The sequence below is a fragment of the Centruroides vittatus genome, unplaced genomic scaffold, assembly GCF_030686945.1.
Source record: "Centruroides vittatus isolate TY-2023 unplaced genomic scaffold, ASM3068694v2 contig_460, whole genome shotgun sequence".
NCBI lineage: Eukaryota > Metazoa > Arthropoda > Arachnida > Scorpiones > Buthidae > Centruroides > Centruroides vittatus.
Genome location: NW_027122256.1, coordinates 1,897,754 through 1,916,868, shown reverse-complemented (window position 1 = coordinate 1,916,868; position 19,115 = coordinate 1,897,754). Strand labels below are relative to the sequence as shown.

Here is a 19,115-nt window from a genome sequence, read left to right as displayed (position 1 = left end):
TAAAACAGTACAGGGATTTGATCAAATCACTTATTTTTTAGGGAAATGACTATAGAATTGTGATTTTACCATCTTCAGTAAATTGATCATCTCCCTTAGGGATTTGACCAAATCCCCACTTTTATCATATCCCTGCGACAGATATATGCCACAGCAGGTTTTGGACGCTCCAGACAGACCATCAGTGTTTATTTTAAATTAATTTAGAAAACAAATTATAGATGTTTAAATGTATATAATACAAATTTGCTACACGAAAAATATTTCAGTAACTTTCATAACGTTAAACGATTGATTAAATACGGACATTTATATTTACTGAATATATTTCAAATTATTAAATGCTAAATTGAAAAAATAAGTAATTCATCGAAAAGAGAACGAAAATAAAGTAAATGCTTTTTAAAAAATTATTTTAATTTATTCAATTTATAGTGATGTTTTTACATCTATAAAAATGAAAATAATTTATAAATTCTCAAACAGATCTATATGACATTCCTGTATTTCTTAACTCTCTAAACGATAGTAAATCACAAAACTTATGTTTTAAAAACGTGCAGGTGAGTACATTTTCGTAAAAGCATTGTACATTTCTTCAGTCATTTTGATTTCTTCAGCTCTGCTTTTCTCAACAACAGTTGGATCTAATTGGTTAATGCAATAAAACTGATTGAATTTAAGTATTTCTTCTCTAGCTTTATACAATTTATCAATCTTTTGCTGGTGATCATTAAAGAGTTTTTCTTTTGCATCTGTGTGACGTTTTCTGGCCACTTCTTTATCTTCCTTCTCTTTTTTATATATAAATATTTCGTTATATTCTCTCCATTGTTTTACACTTTCAGCATAAAGCAAAAGATTAATCGAAGGTGACTGCACATTTTGCATAAACTTCTGCATGTATTCTTCCAGAACATTATTTCTGTTCTTTTGGCTGTCAAAAGCGATTTTATGCAATGCTTTGAAATAAGTTGATTCCTCAAAGTCTAGCTTTTCCCTGTATAATTTCTTTTCTTCTTCTATTTTTCTATCGAGAATATCGGTACACGGGACAGATTCTGTTTTTTGACGTTTATTATCTATTATTCCTACAGGATTCCCTGTTGCAGTTCTCTTTCTATTAATACTATGCTGTGCTATATAGCCCTCTTTCTTCATTCTCATTAATCTAAAGGAATGTGAAGTGAGATCTTTATGAGGATTTGGTACGCTGTCAGAATTCCAACAGTTTTTTACCGCACTGTACCGTTCTTCGTCTGTAGTAAGGGTCTTGACCTTTTCCCATTCAGGATCATCAATGTCTATTTTTTCTGTAGGATCTTCTCTCCTCCAATTACGTTTATTCAATTTTCTGTTGCTTGTTTTATCATGTTCTTTATTCCATTCCTCTGGAACAGATTCTTTTAATATACTCTCAATACTATTTTCAGCAACATTCCCATCTTGAATAATTTCATGCTTATCGCTACTTCCTGCCGGAAACATTTTATTTTGTGAGTTAGGTTGATCTTTTTCTTTTAAAGATGCACTTTTTAGCGCAGATAACGAAATTTTTGACTTCTTTTCATCTTCTGTTTCTGATTGTTCCGTAATAGTATCCATTTCGCTAATTTCCAAAATGAGACAATCTGATTCATCTTCACTAATATTTGCAATTCTAAGCTGTGATGGACCATCATCTTTGTTTGTATCTAAATCAAGTTGAAATTTATTAACTTTTTGTTCCTCGTCACTTTTTATCTCTAATACTTCTTTTGTTTCATTAGAAACATAATGGGTAGAATCGATCTTAACTTCATCAATGGCTCTATTTTCTTGCTCGATTTCATTATTCAATGAACTGTTTAAGTTGTTATCTATCACAGTTTCAGTCTGATTAGGATTTTTATTAATATGCCTTTCGTCAGAATCATTTTTTGTTTTCTCATATAAAAAAATATTTTTATTTGGCAAAACATCCGAAAAACATGTTTTTTTTATCGAATCTCCATCATTCGTAACCATTGTTGAATTTTCCTTTTCCGATTGTTTTTCACTGTTGTGGTTGCTTAACTCTACAATTAATCTATTTTCTCTGTCTTTATCATACAAACACCTTATTGAATCGTCACCAGCATGTAGTGATTTTGGCGACGATGCGCAATGAGAATCTCCTTCATTAAGGAGTGAGCTCTCATTTTCATATTCCGCATGAAGACAGCAATATTTCACAGAATGTCTCACAGGTGTACTGGAATTTTTATCATTATAATCATTTTCACAAATTTTTATCTTATTTCTGGGAGAATTCAGAAGTATTTCAGTATTTTCTGGAATAAAGATTGTTTGATCCTTATCGTTTATAGGCATTTCTGAACATTCATTTTGATCCTGTATTGAAAATATCACACTTTCTGTAGATGGTTTTAAAAGATCATTAGATTTATCAATGCTATAGGTTTGACTTTCAATTGTTTCAACTGGTTTAGAATTCAATACATTTAATTTTTCGTCACTCTGTTTTAAATAATTAGCTACGTCAGAATTTTTTACCACTGAACATAAAGTATAATTTATATTTTCTTCTATATTCATTGAAAATTGTTTTTCATTTACATTCGGATTTCCATATAGGCCTATACTTTGTTCCACCATTTGATAGTACCCTGGAAAACTGAAATTGTAGTATACAAAACCTTCTATTATTTCGCTTAGAGAGTTCACGTTAAAGGTATTCAACGAATTCTGATTATAATTGCTAATACAAGGATTATTTAAAATTTTGTTATTATCTTTACATAACATCAAAAGAGATTTTTCTAACTCTTCAAATGTCTCTACTCGATCAGGAGATGAAAAATCCATATTTTCCATTTTCTCAAATTGATTTCTATCAATTTTATCTATAAAATAAAATTTAAAAAAAAACGATAAAAAGAGGAAAAACTATTTTCCTAATTAAAATTATAATTTATACAAAGAAAAACAATTGTTACAGAAAGATTGACGTTACAGTTATCCAGATAAAATGTTAAAAGTAAAATTGATATTCAAATAATGCAGACTCGAAAGTGATTTCAATTTAATTGAATTTTATTTGTTATATGTTTAATGCTTGCATTTAACTTTTTTAATGCAAGCATTAAAAAAAAAGTTTTATAAAAATAAAATTGCATTAGTATTGATGTTTTGCCATTTCTGGTATTTAATTAACTTATTTACTAATCTTAAAGAAACACACTAGCATAAGTGATTGTTATTGTGCGAGTAAACAGAACAGCGTAGCAAGGAACTAAAAGAACACTTAAGTCGATATTACTAGGAATAAAATAGGAATACTTACATTTTATATTCTAAAATATAAGACAAATATTAAAATTTTATTAAGTTCTTGATGGTATAAAATAGAAATTTACACAATATAATACAACATATAAATAAACTTTTAAAATAAAATATACCTTAGTTAAAACTAATTTTGTAACAAATATATATATATTATGTACTTAATAGTTTTAGAGAACCTATAAAAGATTGATAAAGATAATCAAATTAAAAATTTAAACAACTTCACAAAAAGTTATCTAAATCAGACTAGAAAAATTAAATTTTAAAAACACGCGATTTTTTATTATTTTAGATTATGAATTTATCATCTAAAATCATCACGAATTTATTATTAAATTTAAAATCTCACGTAAAAGTTAATATATATATATATATATATATATTATGTAAATTAAGGATGTTTGTTTGTCCGCTATACACTCCTAAACCGTTCAACCAATTGTTATGGAACAGGGCAATTACGTTAACATATTTCTAAGTTATATAATATCGTATACACCACCACTAAATATTGATTTAATTTTTATATATTTCTATATATCAGACGTGGGCAAATGCGGCTCTTTTTGAGTTACATGCGGCTCTTGCTGAAAGTGTTAATTTGTTTTTTATTGTTATTTTTATAATTTTGTGAAAATATGTTAATATAAAACAAATATTCAATTTTTTAATAATATTTATATTATATAATAAAATTGCGCGCCTTACCATACTACCCGCCACGACAGTACAGAACTGCGGCTCCCATGCATTTTGCAAAACCTACATTTCGGCTCCCACTGAACTCTTGCTTGCCCACCCCTGCTATATATATTAAAAGAAAACTGTTCGGTCACCTCCGTACAAAAATAACGTAATTTTAAAAATTCATTGAAATTACAAATTGTAAATCAAAAACAACTTTTAAACTGCTTTAAAAAACATTTGTTTTAATTTTCAATTAATTTGATTTTAATTAATTTATTTTATTTTTAATTTTGGTGTAAAGACCAGCGTTTTAATTAGGTTTAATTTATTTAGTCTTAATTTAGTTTTCATAATTATTTTAATTTTTATTCATTATTATTAATTTCATTTTGCATTAATTTTATCTGCATTTTTTAACTCTTAATTACAAATTTTTTAATTAATTGCAACTCTCTTCTTTTGCCACATATCTATAGAAATTGTTTTAGTGCTGTTTCGCAGAAAAGATAATCAAATTTAAATTTATTTTAATTTTTTCTTGGTAATTTCCATTACTTTTTTTGTTTTTTAAACTTTCTTGCATAAAAATTTCTTTTTTAAATTTTATTTATAAACGAGTTAACAGTGATTGAATTACGGGACTACTAAATTACAGTAATTTCTGCCTTCATCCGCTTTCTGGCTTTGCAGATCATCTTTTCAACTCCGGTTATTTTCATTTCTGAATAGTACTTTCTTAATTCTAATATTTTTTTTTTTTTTTTTTTTTTATAAAACTCGCTATTTACAAGGACACGCCTCCCACGTAGTTTTTAAGCATTCCGATAGTTTTTAAAATGGGTTTTACCCCACACATTTTTGAAATTTACAAATTCATAACGTCGAGTATAACAAGCTAGTTTATATATTTATACAAAAACACTGGAAACTCGATAATCCGAATTCGATGATTATCCAAAAAGATTCTTGTCCCAAGAAACTTTTTATGTTTTTTGGGTCAATTTAGCAGTGTGCATGTAATGAAGAAAAGATACCTTCATATACAGTAATCGCATTACAGTAAATTAATTTACTCAATATCTAACGTAATGTTGAGTAATATGACCTAGTTTTGAGGCGTTATAATCAAAAGATAACGTAATGATTTCCAGTTACATGGAGAGGTTGGTTTCTATGTATTATACTGTAATATGTACTGTACAACGCTGCACGTTATTTTTTTTAAAAAAACCTTTTCGGATAATCGCGTTTTCCATGTACTGTACTGTATGTATGTGTATATACATTTGTACATACAGGAATAATATGTAGGAATAATATACACATATATATATATATGTAAGAATAATATACATGTGTAGGAATAATGATAGAAATAGAAGTAACAATAATCTTCCAGCGTTCGTAACACACTTTAAATTATTGATAGAATGATAATGTTCTGGCGTCCGTAACGTCTTTAGTCCTCGTTGCGCCTTCTCCAACTGTCGTCTTCCCTTACTCGTCTCCTTTACAACCCCTCGTTTATTTTCTTAACAGTTTAGGAATTTTACTCATCTAACCCCACATTCGGCCATCCTGACAGATGACATAGTCCCCGATGTCCTCATCTGACCGGTCGAAAACTTCGTTAGTTGAACTAACAATTTAGTAGGCATTTCCTTTTTGTTAAAAGTTTTTCTGTTCTCCGCTTGCAGTTTGCTCTAACTTCATCCCTTTCTTCCTCAAAAGCACAGAACTTTTGCTTTCTCGATTTTACTCTTCGTTATTTTGTTTCTTTACTTTTATTATGTTACAGTACTTACGCATGCTACAGTAATTTTTATACACATGATGAGTAAACTGTGCACTTATCATATAAAAATTACGGTACTCTTTGCTTAACGGGACACCAGTCAATTAATGAAATCCGATTTGTGTTTACATCACATAACGTTCGTTTTAATTTTTATTAAATCGTATATAAAATATTCTAGAACTCAAATCTTTTCTTTAAGTGTGCATAAAAATTATAAAAAAATCGATTATGAATTTATACAATGAGTGTTAATACATATTTCAGATCGAAAACGATTAGCATATTTTCGCGTTGGTATAATTTAAAAAGTTAAATTTCAACTCCTAGTTGTGTTTTATACATATGGACTTGTTATGATATGTTATTTGGTTATAAATATAAATTCGAAATTAGAATAATATTAAAAGTTAAAATAACATTTTTTTTTTTTTTTTTTTTTTACTTATTTTCAACCTACTTTGCATAGTACAGCGACTCATGGTTGCGTTATTCATCATCATGTGATTAAGTAAATTACTTGGATGTACCGTATGTATCTGAAAGTTATATACTGTAATTTTTGTTTTTTTTTTCCAAAGTTCGCCGTAATTGTTCATTTTGGTCAGTTTGTTATTATACGATTTAAACTGGAATTTAGATTATGGCAATCGTCAATTGACGAAGAAATTGCAATTCGTTTTTCCTAGAAATTGGAATCTTACATGGTGAGCTAAGAAATAATCCCAGTATGATTGTTGATCGGAATGATTATATGCGTTATGTGCGTATCTTCAATCATTGCAAAATTAGGTGGTGCAAACAGTCGTTGAGATGTACGAAAGGCGATTTACACATAGAAAAGTGGAATTTGCCGTGAATCGAAATAGTGTTTTTTAGTCACCGTGAGAGACCGTTCAACTAAAACATAGATTTATGCTATATGACAGGGGTGGGCAAGCAATAGTTCAGTGGGAGCCGAAATGTAGGTTTTGCAAAATGCATGGGAGTCGCAGTTCTGTACTGTCGTGGCGGGTAGTATGGTAAGGCGCGCAATTTTATTATATAATATAAATATAATATAAAACAAATATTGAATTTTTTAATAAACATATTTTCACAAAATTATAAAAATAAAATTGTAAAAATAATAATAAAAAACAAATTAACACTTTCAGCAAGAGCCGCATTTGCCCACGTCTGGTATATAGCAATAGTTATAAAATCTATAAATCTACAATTTATTTTCAAATTTCAGCCCAATAAGTGTAAATATTCTATTAAGCAATAAACATTTACCCATCTCCATTGAAAAATATAACAATCTCTCAGTTTGTCTTTCTGTGAGAGATATATCCTCTGGTTGCTTGATTTATGTGGTTCATTGCCGTCATGATTAAATATTTTACATTTTCTATTATAAAAAATACGAAATTAAATTAATAAAGTCATTTTATTAATGTTAGTTTTTTTTAGAACTTAAGTTAACCTAAAGATGAGTCGATGACGTAAGGCACTTTCCCATTGATCCAGCGAGCCCAAGGATAAGGCGTTATAACTTAACTTCGATTCGATAAGGCGTTATAACTTAACTTTAAATTTAAATTAATTTTGGTACATCTTAACTATTTAAAATCAATAAACTTACGTCACTGTCTTCTGTTCTGATAATATCGCCTTGGAAGAGAGCTTAGGTTTATATAGGGTGCATAGGAAAGTCCCTTTAACCAGAAAATTCTTGCGAACGGAGAAAGCTACAGCTATGCAAGTGAGGTAAGGGTATAGTAAAGCGACTATGCCCGACCTAATGCAAACGACAGCAGCGCCCCTGGTGACGAAATTTGGAAGATAGGCAGTGCAAATCGGAAACGAAAACAGAGCAAACTTCCCAATTAGAAAGTTTTAGAGCATCAATTAATTAGTACAAAACGACATGTGGAAAGTTAAGTAACTCGTTGCTAGAATTTTCTCATTGGTACTACAGTATTATTGTCCGATAACCAAATGATCGAGGCAGTAAGAGCAATACGCTGCCATATAACAGTAGATAAAAGGACCGAATACTGGCTGCTGGTCGTGGGTTCGCTTCTAATCGATAGTCTGACAGCGTGAAATTTTCCGGGTATTCTTTACGTGTCTAACACGGAAATAAGGAGTTGTTTCACTTATAATTTCCAGAGGCATCTTCTCCTTGCAGTTCGTCCACGTGTTAATGGACGATTTACCTTAAGCCATCGATCCAATTCAATCCAATCCACTAGTCTGCCATTTTGGATGACACAAATTGGAGTCTATTCAGCATCAAAACAGAAATCTTTAAAGATAAATCAATTCAGATAAAACAGGCTCAGAATTTACTGCTCGGTCATTTTTAATGGGCCACAGAAACCCATAATATGCATTTAAAAAATAATTTTTGTTCCCGCCAATGAAAAAAATTAACACATTAGAATATTCGATTTTTGCAATTAAAACTTTTAAAATGAAAGGGGAAATAAACCTAAAAGTAAACAACTTGTTAGTAACTTAATATAAACAAGATTATAAATAACACCTCGTTGCTAATTTACTGTTTTATTTAAAATTTTACAAAGAGATTTACATTAAAAACTATTCTTTTATGGCATTATGATATATTTATATCAATTCAATTCCACAAGAAATGTTGAATAAGCTTATATTTTACGCATTTGATTGGATTCAAAATTATTTATTCGTGGTTTTCTCTGGTTTATAATTTTAGAAAAAGTCTTTCTTCTGAAAACAGATTCAAATTATACAAGTTTTTCTAAAATCGACAAGAAAGAAATTGAATAATAGACCAAAATAACAATAAACCTTTATTGTTAAGATGTATTCTTTACGAAGAAGGATTTCGCTAGCAACGATGTGCGTTTATATTTCAATTTTATCCTCTCCATTGATTTTGTCAAAGGCTTCACCCATTCCACGTAGACATTTTGATTCCGCCGACCACAGAACAGAAGACGAAAGTTATCTCAGTATGTTCCGTGAGAAACGGGATCCACAAGAATCTGGAACATCGCCTAAAGATACTCAGGCATACAATTACATAAGATATTTGTATCGTCTCTTGTCTGGTCCCACCACCAAAGCCGATATCAGAAGTATAACACCAGGAAAAGAATTTCCGATGACCGTAACTAATTATCCATCGGCAAGGCTATTAAAGACGGAACATGATTGGCTGAAACTCGTATTAGAAAGGATGAGAAAGAATAAATTTAAAGAATTACGAGATGTCATCGGGAACCAAAGCGTGGACGAGTTGGTGTCAATTAAACCCAGCACTGGAATAGCTACCGATGCGAATAGATCGAAACTTTCGTCTACTCGAACTTATCAGATTATATATTATTTTTTAATTATCTCTATTATAATAATATGTGCAGCATTCATCCAACTGAGTAGAATGAATTCCCGTCCGTAACCTGATTTATTCGCCAAGTCCAATCAGAAAATCAATCGAATGTAAACAGAAACCGATGAAACAGTTTCTTCAATGACACAAGATTTGGACGAAGAAGAAATCCAACTGTTGATTTTCTTCCTTATTACTGAACATAAACAAAAATCACGAATAATTTTTAATAATCAATAACGATTCATCAAAAATTTCGACAAAAATTTTTCTGAAGACTTATACAAGTATTGCAAAAGTGTTTATGAGAATATTCTCCTCCTCAACTCGATATAACGGAAATCCGAATTATCTGTATACCGTATTTCTGTAGGACATAACAATTATTAAGTTTATTAAGTCTGCTCTCACTGGAAATAGGACTACACCACAATGGTATCTACCCTGCTTCTTAAGTTATCATCCTCAAAACCCAAGATCATCGAATAAAAAGTGAGATTCATCAAAAAATAAAAGAATCATACTAATAATAAAACTGTGCGACCCTCGGGAATGGAAAAAAAAAATAATTGAAAGTTAAATTTCCACGAGATAAATTAGAAAGAGGCAAGACAAAGAAAGCTGAGCTAGTTACAGTTATAATTGTACTAGTATTATCTCAGTTATTAATAAACGTATTTATTCACAAATCAACAAGGTGTTTCCTTCACTCTCACCACCGGTAACGCCTGTTGTTTCTTATAATAGCGAAGTCAGATTAGAATGAATCATTTCTTCAGATAAATAAAAATGTATCAGTTTATGACGTCATAATTCATTTAACTCGACACGCGATCTGCTTGTGACGTCATTACTTCATTCCTAGAAACTCCCCCCTTTCCCCGTTCACTGCCGAGGCACTTTACCATCGCGCTGTATAACCGTTACACACACAGTTATGTAGAGATGAAGATGAAGACTTACAAAATATTAAGTTGGTAACAAAATTCTTCTATATTACTATTATACGTAATTGTGACATTGTTTCCATGAAATGTCACCCTCTAGGATACACAATCGATTGAATCAATTTACAGACGCCAACGTTGTAAAATCCCTACAGCGTGCATATAAGGATTCATCAGCACAGTTCTTATTGCGTATAATTCTAGTCTGTAGGAATAACACGACAGAGGTTCGGAAATCGTAACATCAAGTTTCAGTGGAATAGTTTAATTGGAAGAAACTGGTTTTTATCGTATTCGTTAGCTTAAAGATACTACTCAGAATAGGTCCCCTGAGAGGATAATTAATGCAGAGCCAAAAGTACTGGTGCTAGAAACTTAAAAATTTGAGGGTGTGTTCCTTTTGTAAAGTTTAGGCGTGCTAAGAAAATATTTCCCATTTTACAATTACGTGATTCATTGCCTGGTGATAACAGAGAAAAGAGATAGATAGGACGTCGGTATGAGTCACAGTTATGTTTTCACAGATTCGAGACAGCTTGGTAGCTTGAACGGCCCCAGGCTTTCGCCCGTGACGCAAGTGACTTTCATTACAAGCATTTAGCTTTCCGAAGTCTATGAGAACAATTATTTGGCATTGACGGCCGCGAATTTTGCGCCAATAAGCTGCCTCGACTTGTTCGAATATGAAATTGAGTTGATACAACTCAATTTCATATTTATTTTCACGTTTTCACTTCGCGGTCCTTCTCTGTTTTTTTTTCGTTATTTACACGTGTAGGTCATTTCATTGTTATCCACATTTGATATCATCACTTATCACATACTGCCATGACGCGCTGTCTGTCCGCTACAACTGTCAAGAATTAACGCGATTGGCGAAGCGTAGTGACAGCGGGCCAATAGAGAGCAGGGTCCTATTCTGAGTAGTATCGTTAAGCTAACGGATACGATAAAAACTAGTTTCTATCGAAACCACGTGATTCGCGTTTAATCAACTGTGAAAATGCTATTCCGAGCCGTACGTTTCGTTTTCGGTGCCGATAGCCACGTGCGATAACTAAGTTTTTGTTATCGGTCACTCTGGAGCTGCCGTTAGGGACGTAACTAGGGTTTCTTATTTCCCGGTCTTTTGCTTGTCCCGGGATTCCGGGATAAAAGTGAACTGTTTCCCGGGATCCCGGGAAATCCCGGGATATAATAAATTATTTTTAAAATATAAAAAATATCTTGAAATCGAATGATAAATTACTTTAAAAAATGAAAAATAATGATAAGTGTTCTACAACCTCCATAATCGTATTAATAATGATGTGTAAAATATGTATTAAAAATACCTTTGAATTACGTAGAAAATTCACAAATAAAAAAAAATTTGTTAAAGTTTGTTCGAAACTGCTTATAACAAAAATTGCCTACGAATTGAGTTAAAAATTTAAAGAAAAAAAACTGAACTTTGATCAAACTTCTAACTTAGAAAATGATATTTTTTATTTAAATAAAACATAATACAAATATTACTGTAAATTTTTATAATGAGATTTTAAGAAACAAAGATGGTCGATACTCCGATCACTCAATCTGGTTCTTAATTTGGTAATAAAAAGTCCTGCTGCCGAGAATGCCCTTTCTGATTCAATCGATGTGGGTGGAATCGTTTTTAACGCATTTAACAGAAGACAGATGTTGTGTGTTTTTTCACCTGTAGCCTCAAAGATTTCTATTTCGTTCTCGAGACGCGTTTCAGTACTGCTTTTGTTGTCCACTTTTCTTGATCTGTCTATCTCAGCTTCTTTGATAGCAGCATCAAGCTTTTCAGCTAAAGTCATTGCAGATGAGCTTGCGACATCTGGTAGTTGATCTGTATCACCGGAAGTAGAATCAGTAGATACTTCAAAAAGACGATCTAACATCTGTTTTGCTGATAAAATTAACATAGTCTTGGTTGGTAAGGCTGGCAAACTTTTTTCACTTGGGAAAGTTGAAACTTTTCCATAATTCTTTCCACTATTGAGATATTGTATGAGGCCAGTCAGTTTTACATTTCTTCTCTCTGCTATGCGTCGAATAAACGACTCTTTTAGTCTTCTTGAAAAAGGTGTGTTTAGTTGATTTAACTCATTTATAATAAAAGAAAAAATACCTTCCGATGAAAGTAAAGTCGATCCTCTGTTGCCAAGCTTTTCTGCTCCAGCTTTTAATGGCTGCAGTGATGCCACGATGTCACGAATTACAGTAACTTCTTGTTTGTCAAGATCAAAATTGTCCGTATCTTTATTACAGTCAATGATTGCTTTCGATATGGATGATCTTATTTTAATAAATCGCTCTAACATGGCTAAAAGGCTATTCCATCGGGTTTTGGAATCCAGAAATAAGTGCAAATTTTTCCCATGTTCCTGTTCAACGTATTTTTGTAAGATGTTATTCTTTAAAGGTGATTTGCGAAAAAATTTTGCTATTTTTCTAACCTTATTAATGATTTGAGAACAGACGATTTCATTACCTAGTGTGTCATGTAATTCAAATGAAATATCTATATCGAAAGGATCTTCAGCCAAACGCTCACACAAAACACTTTCAAAATCAATACTATAACTAAAGTCTTCTTCATCTTTCTCAATATCGTCATTGCGCTCTTCATCTTCAGTTTGAATTTCTTCAGAAAGAGGGACTGCTACTGAAGTGGTTGACTTTTGGTACAAAACATCACATACCGCTAAATGAATTCCGTGTGCATAACATAACTGATGCTCACATTCAATTAACCTTCCAAATTTCACCATTACAGCTGCACCATCAGTAACACAAGCCACCACGTGTTTTTCTAAAGATATGTGAAATTCTTTTAACTTTTCTTTGATTACTTGGACAGCAGTTTCTGCAGGTAGAACATTGGAAATCTTCACCATTCCTAAGTTCCAAAATGTTCCGTCACTTTTGTGTATGTTTATATTTAAATACCGGCGATTGTTTAGTGAAGTATATTCATCCAAGGATAAACTAAACCTTGATCCTCCATTTATTTGGCTATCAATTTCAGAACATAATCGTTGTTTGATTTGTTTGTAATGCGAATGGATGAGATCCATTACATCTGATGGATTTTTTGGTAAAGTGTATCCTCTGTCTGTCAATGATTTTCTGATGAACTCACTTTTTGTAATAGAGTTGATAGAGATGCCATCTAAAGTCGCAAGTTTTGTTACTATTTCTTCACACGTTTCTTTTTTAATAAAAAGCGATGGTAAGGTTTGTTGAGAGGCTAATCGCTTACTGCTAGTTTCTCCAGTTTCCTCGGCTGTACGCTTAGTACTAGTGACAGATAATTTGTCAATATTATGCTTGTTACGCAGATGTCTGATAAGGCCGCTTGTTGAAAAACCTTTACACTTTATCTGTGTTTTACATTCATTACAGGTTGCAAATTCTTGTTTCAAATCCTTAACGAAATATTTCCAAACAAATGATTCTGACATTCTTGATTAAAGGGATTGGTTACGAACAAAATAAATTATAAATTATAACGTAGTATAAATGTAGATAATAGGCGATTACAGGAAAATCCTTGAGTTAACTCGCAGCTCACAAATTCACAAAAGGAAGTGTGACATATGCACAATTTATAAATAATTTTAATTTCAGTTATTCACATCAGATTTGTTAAATTTTACAGGATTGTATTATCTTTCAACTTTAGGGGAGTAAAGCTTTTTTTATTTTCTCCCGCGAAAGTAATAGATTCTACTAGTCCCCCACTTTGAACGACAACAAAGTGCTAATCGTTTTATTACTTTGTTTTCAAAAACTCCCTTATCTGTCAGTAGTGAGTTAAATGACTAACAAATTGTTTTTGCACTCGGGGGAATGTTTTCTTTTAAATTTAACAACTAGTATTGACAGTAATGAAGTCTATAATTTTGTTTTTAATAATTAAAAAAATATTGATAAAATAGCCAAATAAATGTTCGGGTCACAATTACTAAATGGTATTGCTACGTAATAAACATAGATTTTAATTGTTGCAAAATTGAAAGTATTAAATTTGTAAATAGCGTCCCAACTGAATAAAGTAATGAATAATCTGCCAAGTATTGAATAATGTCACCGTAGTGTGTCTGTAAAAAAGCAAAGTAAACTACAACACGGTTTCATCAGAATCAAAAGTATTAAATTTCTTATCGTGTTATGATCGCGAGACAGCACAGCGATAACACCGAGCGAGAAAATCGCGTTGTCAAAAAAGCTGCAATAACTTATTTGAAATTAATTGGGATTTGGCCGGTCATTGAAACCAGGAGAAAAAGATAGAATGTGTAGTATTATGGTAAAGGTTAAACGTTCCACATTGTTATTTTATTCAATTGCAATTGTGCTCATAATAATCGCGAGAATACAGAGCTCTCACTCTGCCAGATAATTCACTGCAGGTGGTAGTAAGGAATTGTTTTTCGCAAAATTTCTGTAAATATATATATATATACAAATTTTTAAAACCTCTGTTGGAATCACTTCAGAACGTATCAATTGAGGATTACTACAAAGCCCGCAGTTCAACAATTATTTATTTTTGAGACATATAAACAAAAAAAACTAATAAGCAGGCTTAAATTAATAAATATAAATGCATTCCGGCATTCTGACAGTTTATGAGTTAATTATACTTTCTATTTGTAAAATTTCTTCAATCTTAACACAAAATAAGAAAAAAGTGAACTTTTAAAAAAATTGCGGGATTTCCCGGGATGAGAAAAATTTCCCGGGATATTTCCCGGGGTAAAAAAACAGCCGGGATCCCGGGATCCCGTTTCAGAAACCCTAGACGTAACGAAAGTGAAATCAACATGGAGTCTTGTTGTACGAATGATTTTACTTCACGAGCAATTGGAGAGAGAGTTAATAAACTATGTTTTTGTATTGCTTAAAAATAATTACCTTAACTGTTTATGAATATTGTATAATGTAATTGCTTTCTTGTTAAAATTTAAAGTAAGTAGCTATAGCATGAACATTATTTCTGAAATAGGTTTCATTCGCATATGTATAAATTAAAATGATAGTCATATATTTATATTCAAAGCTATCAGTTACTTTCCACCATCTTTCTGGATCTTTTTGTGAGCAGACTCCACCGGAATTCAGACGGTTGGCTATTTCTTGCCACAATTTCTGGCGATCTTTTACGGTAAAGGAAGCATCTAACTTCCCTGACATTAATTTAAGGTTGTCTTCCATAAAATTAACGAACATCTCGAACTGGCAACTTTTAGTTCGCTGGCTTCGTTCTCCTTTATCCGACATTTTAAAACAAAACTATTTCACTAGCGCTGATGCACGACAATGCTAAAACCACGTGCTTCGCTTAAAAAATGGCGGGTTGCAGTCACGTGACAAAAATACAATGTTAACTAAACTGTGATTGGTTAAAGCGTAATAGCTATCGATAGCATGGAACCCAGACGCATCTCGACCGACTACCCGTAGCGAAACCCACTTAACGTGGAGCACAGAATAGCGATTTGTCTAAGGTTCGTTAACTGCCTTTCGCTAAGGGGACTCTTATCGAATGTCCAGTGTATCGCTCTCGTTGAGTTATCGGAAGAGCTCAGAATAGGTCCCCTCGGTCCTTGCCATAATACGGTTTGTGCGCCAATTTTCGTACGTGCGTTAATCAAGCTGAATAATTTGGCCGAATATTCGGCTATAGAGGGGATGCAGTCATGTGATATAACGTCATTGCTCCGCCCAACAAAACAATTGTCTGCCATATTGGTTGCTGATTTCACGTTACCCTGCTTGATCACTTTATTACGTCAACGTGGAAGAAAGGAATTTTACTGGCCTTGCAGCCGATTTAAAAGATAATGATTTGATAAAATATAAAGAGAAAACTTCTTTTATAGAATTGGATCCATAAGAAATGAAACAAATGGATTTTTCATCCAACGATTTAACCACGTGGCCAACTATAGAACATGGGGAGACAGTAAATTATTTGGAAACGCCTTTACACAAAAACTCTTGATCAGCCGATTCCAGGATGTATTAGTCTGGAATTGCTATTTATGTTAAGATTGTCTTGATAGATATTTGTGTTTATACTGAATGGGTGTATGTAGGCTGATGAGGAGTTTTTGTGCCCGAAATGAATTCTACTAAAAATTTGATTGTGGTTAATTAAAGGCTAATTTTTGTAAAAATTTAGTCTATTTTGCTCCAGTCAGTCATCCTGATGTGATAAGCCCTCCAATTTATTATAGCCATATTTATTAGGCTAATTAACTTAATCTTAATAATAGAGACTTGCGCAACACAAAACCATAGTGACAAAAGAAAAAATTTAATGGTAATTATAAATACAACTTAACTTAAAATGTGACTAAATATAAAATTACATTCATCTTTATATTAACGCAGTTATGTTATGAGTAATGGAAAGTCTCACATGAAGATACGTACCTCTCCTACAAGCAAAATTAAATCATTACGAATAAAATATCACGATGAATAAATCCGCTTGTTAAATCATTATGAGCATCGAGTGATTTGTATGCCTTCATCTGATCCAGTGTGACAGCGTTAGTTGTTAAAACCAAATAATTTACTGCCTCCATGTTCTATAGTTGGCCACGTGGTTAAATCGTTGGATGAAAAATCCGTTTGTTTCATTTCTTATGGATCCAATTCAATAAAAGAAGTTTTCTCTTTATATTTTATCAAATCGTTACCTTTTAAATCGGCTGCAAAGCCAATAAAATTCCTTTCTTCCACGTTGACGAAATAAAGTGATCAAGCAAGGTAACCTGAAAACAGCAACCAATATGGCGCCTGTATATATGAGCGGAGTCATGTGACGTCACGTGCACCCCCTCTATTCGGCCTGAAACCGAATATACTATTCGTTGCAACATTATTTATTATATTTAATTACAAAAAACTTAATTCTCAATAAAGGCAGTTGTTATAATTACAATACTTATGCATGTATGTTTTTTTTTAAAAAAAACCTGAGTATGGACTGTAGAACAGGTTGAAAACGTTCGTTAAAGTTAATAAATAATTCTCAATGAGATAGTGTTGTTGTAATTAAGGGGGACACTATAGATCACTATCTATGGAATTTCGGGACTTTGAGTATATATCTGAACTGAGGGGACCGAGATGAGTTCAACGATACCCTACTTTTGGACCGGAGACGAAAAATAAAGTTATCATACTTTTTTTCGGCGATCGCGCGATGATAGGGAGTCGCGTCGCTCTCCGCTAAGTCGGCCTCGCTATCGCGATCGGGAGTCCCGTCGCTTGCCGTTAAAATTGCCTTTAATAGACATTTCCCCCTTTTTTTACTTTGTTCAAGAACTACCGTGAATCAATCACTAGTTTAGCACATGGCGGCGTGTGATGGCGCCCATACGAGAGGTCAGTCGGGCCGCCATGTTCGCTGCCATAAGTAACATTAACCGAAATGGCGATCGCGCGATGATCAGAAGTCGCGTCGCTCTCTCCGCTCTCGTATCGCGTGTTTAACCCTCCGGGAGATGACCGTAGTCCGACGTCATGGTTTGCAGACTTTACCGCAAGATGGCAGTACTAGCAACTAGGGCTTCATGAGAGCATTAAAAAAGTATGGTAAGTGATAAAGTATGATAACTTTTTTATTTTTCGTCTCCGGTCCAAAAATAGGGTACCGTTGAACTCATCTCGGTCCCCTGAGTTCCAATATATAATCAAAGTCCTGAAATTCCATAGATAGTAATCTATAGTACACCCTAATTAAGAAGCATATAGCTGGGTATTAAATATAAATCAATTTCATATCGTATTAAAAATGTAATTTTAATTTTTTAAATCATCATCTTATTATATATTAGTATATAACGTCTTATCTTTACTAACTTTTTAAAATTTATATGAGAATACTTTTAAATTTAATTAAAATGGAACAATTAAGCGCAGCAGCGCCGCTTAATTGTTCCATTTTAATTAAATTTACCATGGGCGCTCAAACAGCCGCTAGCTGTTTGAGCGCCCGTGTGCAATAACGATTATGCCGCCCCTGTTTAACTACGACTACCTACGCTGAACTTTCCAGCAATACCAATTTACCGCCCGCGTACGGTGCACGCCCGCTTACGGCGGGCCTGATTAAGCGAACAAACAAGGCGAAAGACATTAACGCGTTCGATTTTTTTGTATTGACTAAAATCCTCCGAAACATCTTTTGAAATGTTAAATGTTAATTTGCATAATTATCAACTTTTGTACGTCCTTCTTTTTATCATTTATTATAAGAAAGAAGCCATTTAACATTATTTCTATTATTAAATATTATTAAATTAAAGTTACCGATAAAAATTTACATATTCTGAAGATCTTTGTTCTTATTTACGAAATTATGCCATTATAAATACGGAAGTTAAGCAGTAACGACTAAATGTAAACTAGAAAATATATAATTAATAATAATACAATTTCAAATATTTCTTTAAATATATAATCTTTACAACTTACCAATTTTCACCATTTCAATTCACACGTTAAAGTCCCGATCTCTACTGGAATTTGGATTTGTCCATTGGCTTCCATAACAATATTTTGTCATTTTAGTTTGTTTAAAATATAAATCCAATTAAAAAATTGTCGTATTAAATTTTAATAAAATAAAATTGATGATTGTTCGTTTAAAACATTCTTAACTAATTACGTTCATCTGGCAACTCATGAAAAACTTCGTAATTTTAAAATCGACTCGATGACAAGTCCCAGATGCTTGCGCCCTCTATATCCGGTGGAAAAACTCCGTAAAACACCCTTAAAAATATTTTTCCACCCTAAAAATACTCCTAATTTTTTGAAATTATAATTTAAAAAATGTTTTATTATCCTTTTATGGATTACAAAACTTTTAAAAAATTAAAAAAAAGCATTCATTATGAAAATTAAATATCTTGATATGCTTTGTTTATCGAGATGTACTGTATAAACACTACTTTGTCTT

The 19,115-nt window shown here is 32.2% G+C and overlaps 1 protein-coding gene across 1 annotated transcript; it reads right to left on the bottom strand.

Annotated features, from left to right (window-relative positions):
• Positions 1–507: 507 nt before the first annotated feature.
• On the bottom strand, positions 508–18,818 carry LOC136977557 (putative leucine-rich repeat-containing protein DDB_G0290503). Its single transcript, XM_067273052.1, has 2 exons — positions 18,629–18,818; positions 508–2,885 (listed from the first exon to the last, which is right to left on the bottom strand). The coding sequence occupies exons 1-2, from the start codon at positions 18,639–18,641 to the stop codon at positions 550–552; spliced, it is 2,349 nt and encodes a 782-aa protein (XP_067129153.1). The 5' UTR covers positions 18,642–18,818; the 3' UTR covers positions 508–549.
• Between the last annotated feature and the right edge of the window lie 297 nt (positions 18,819–19,115).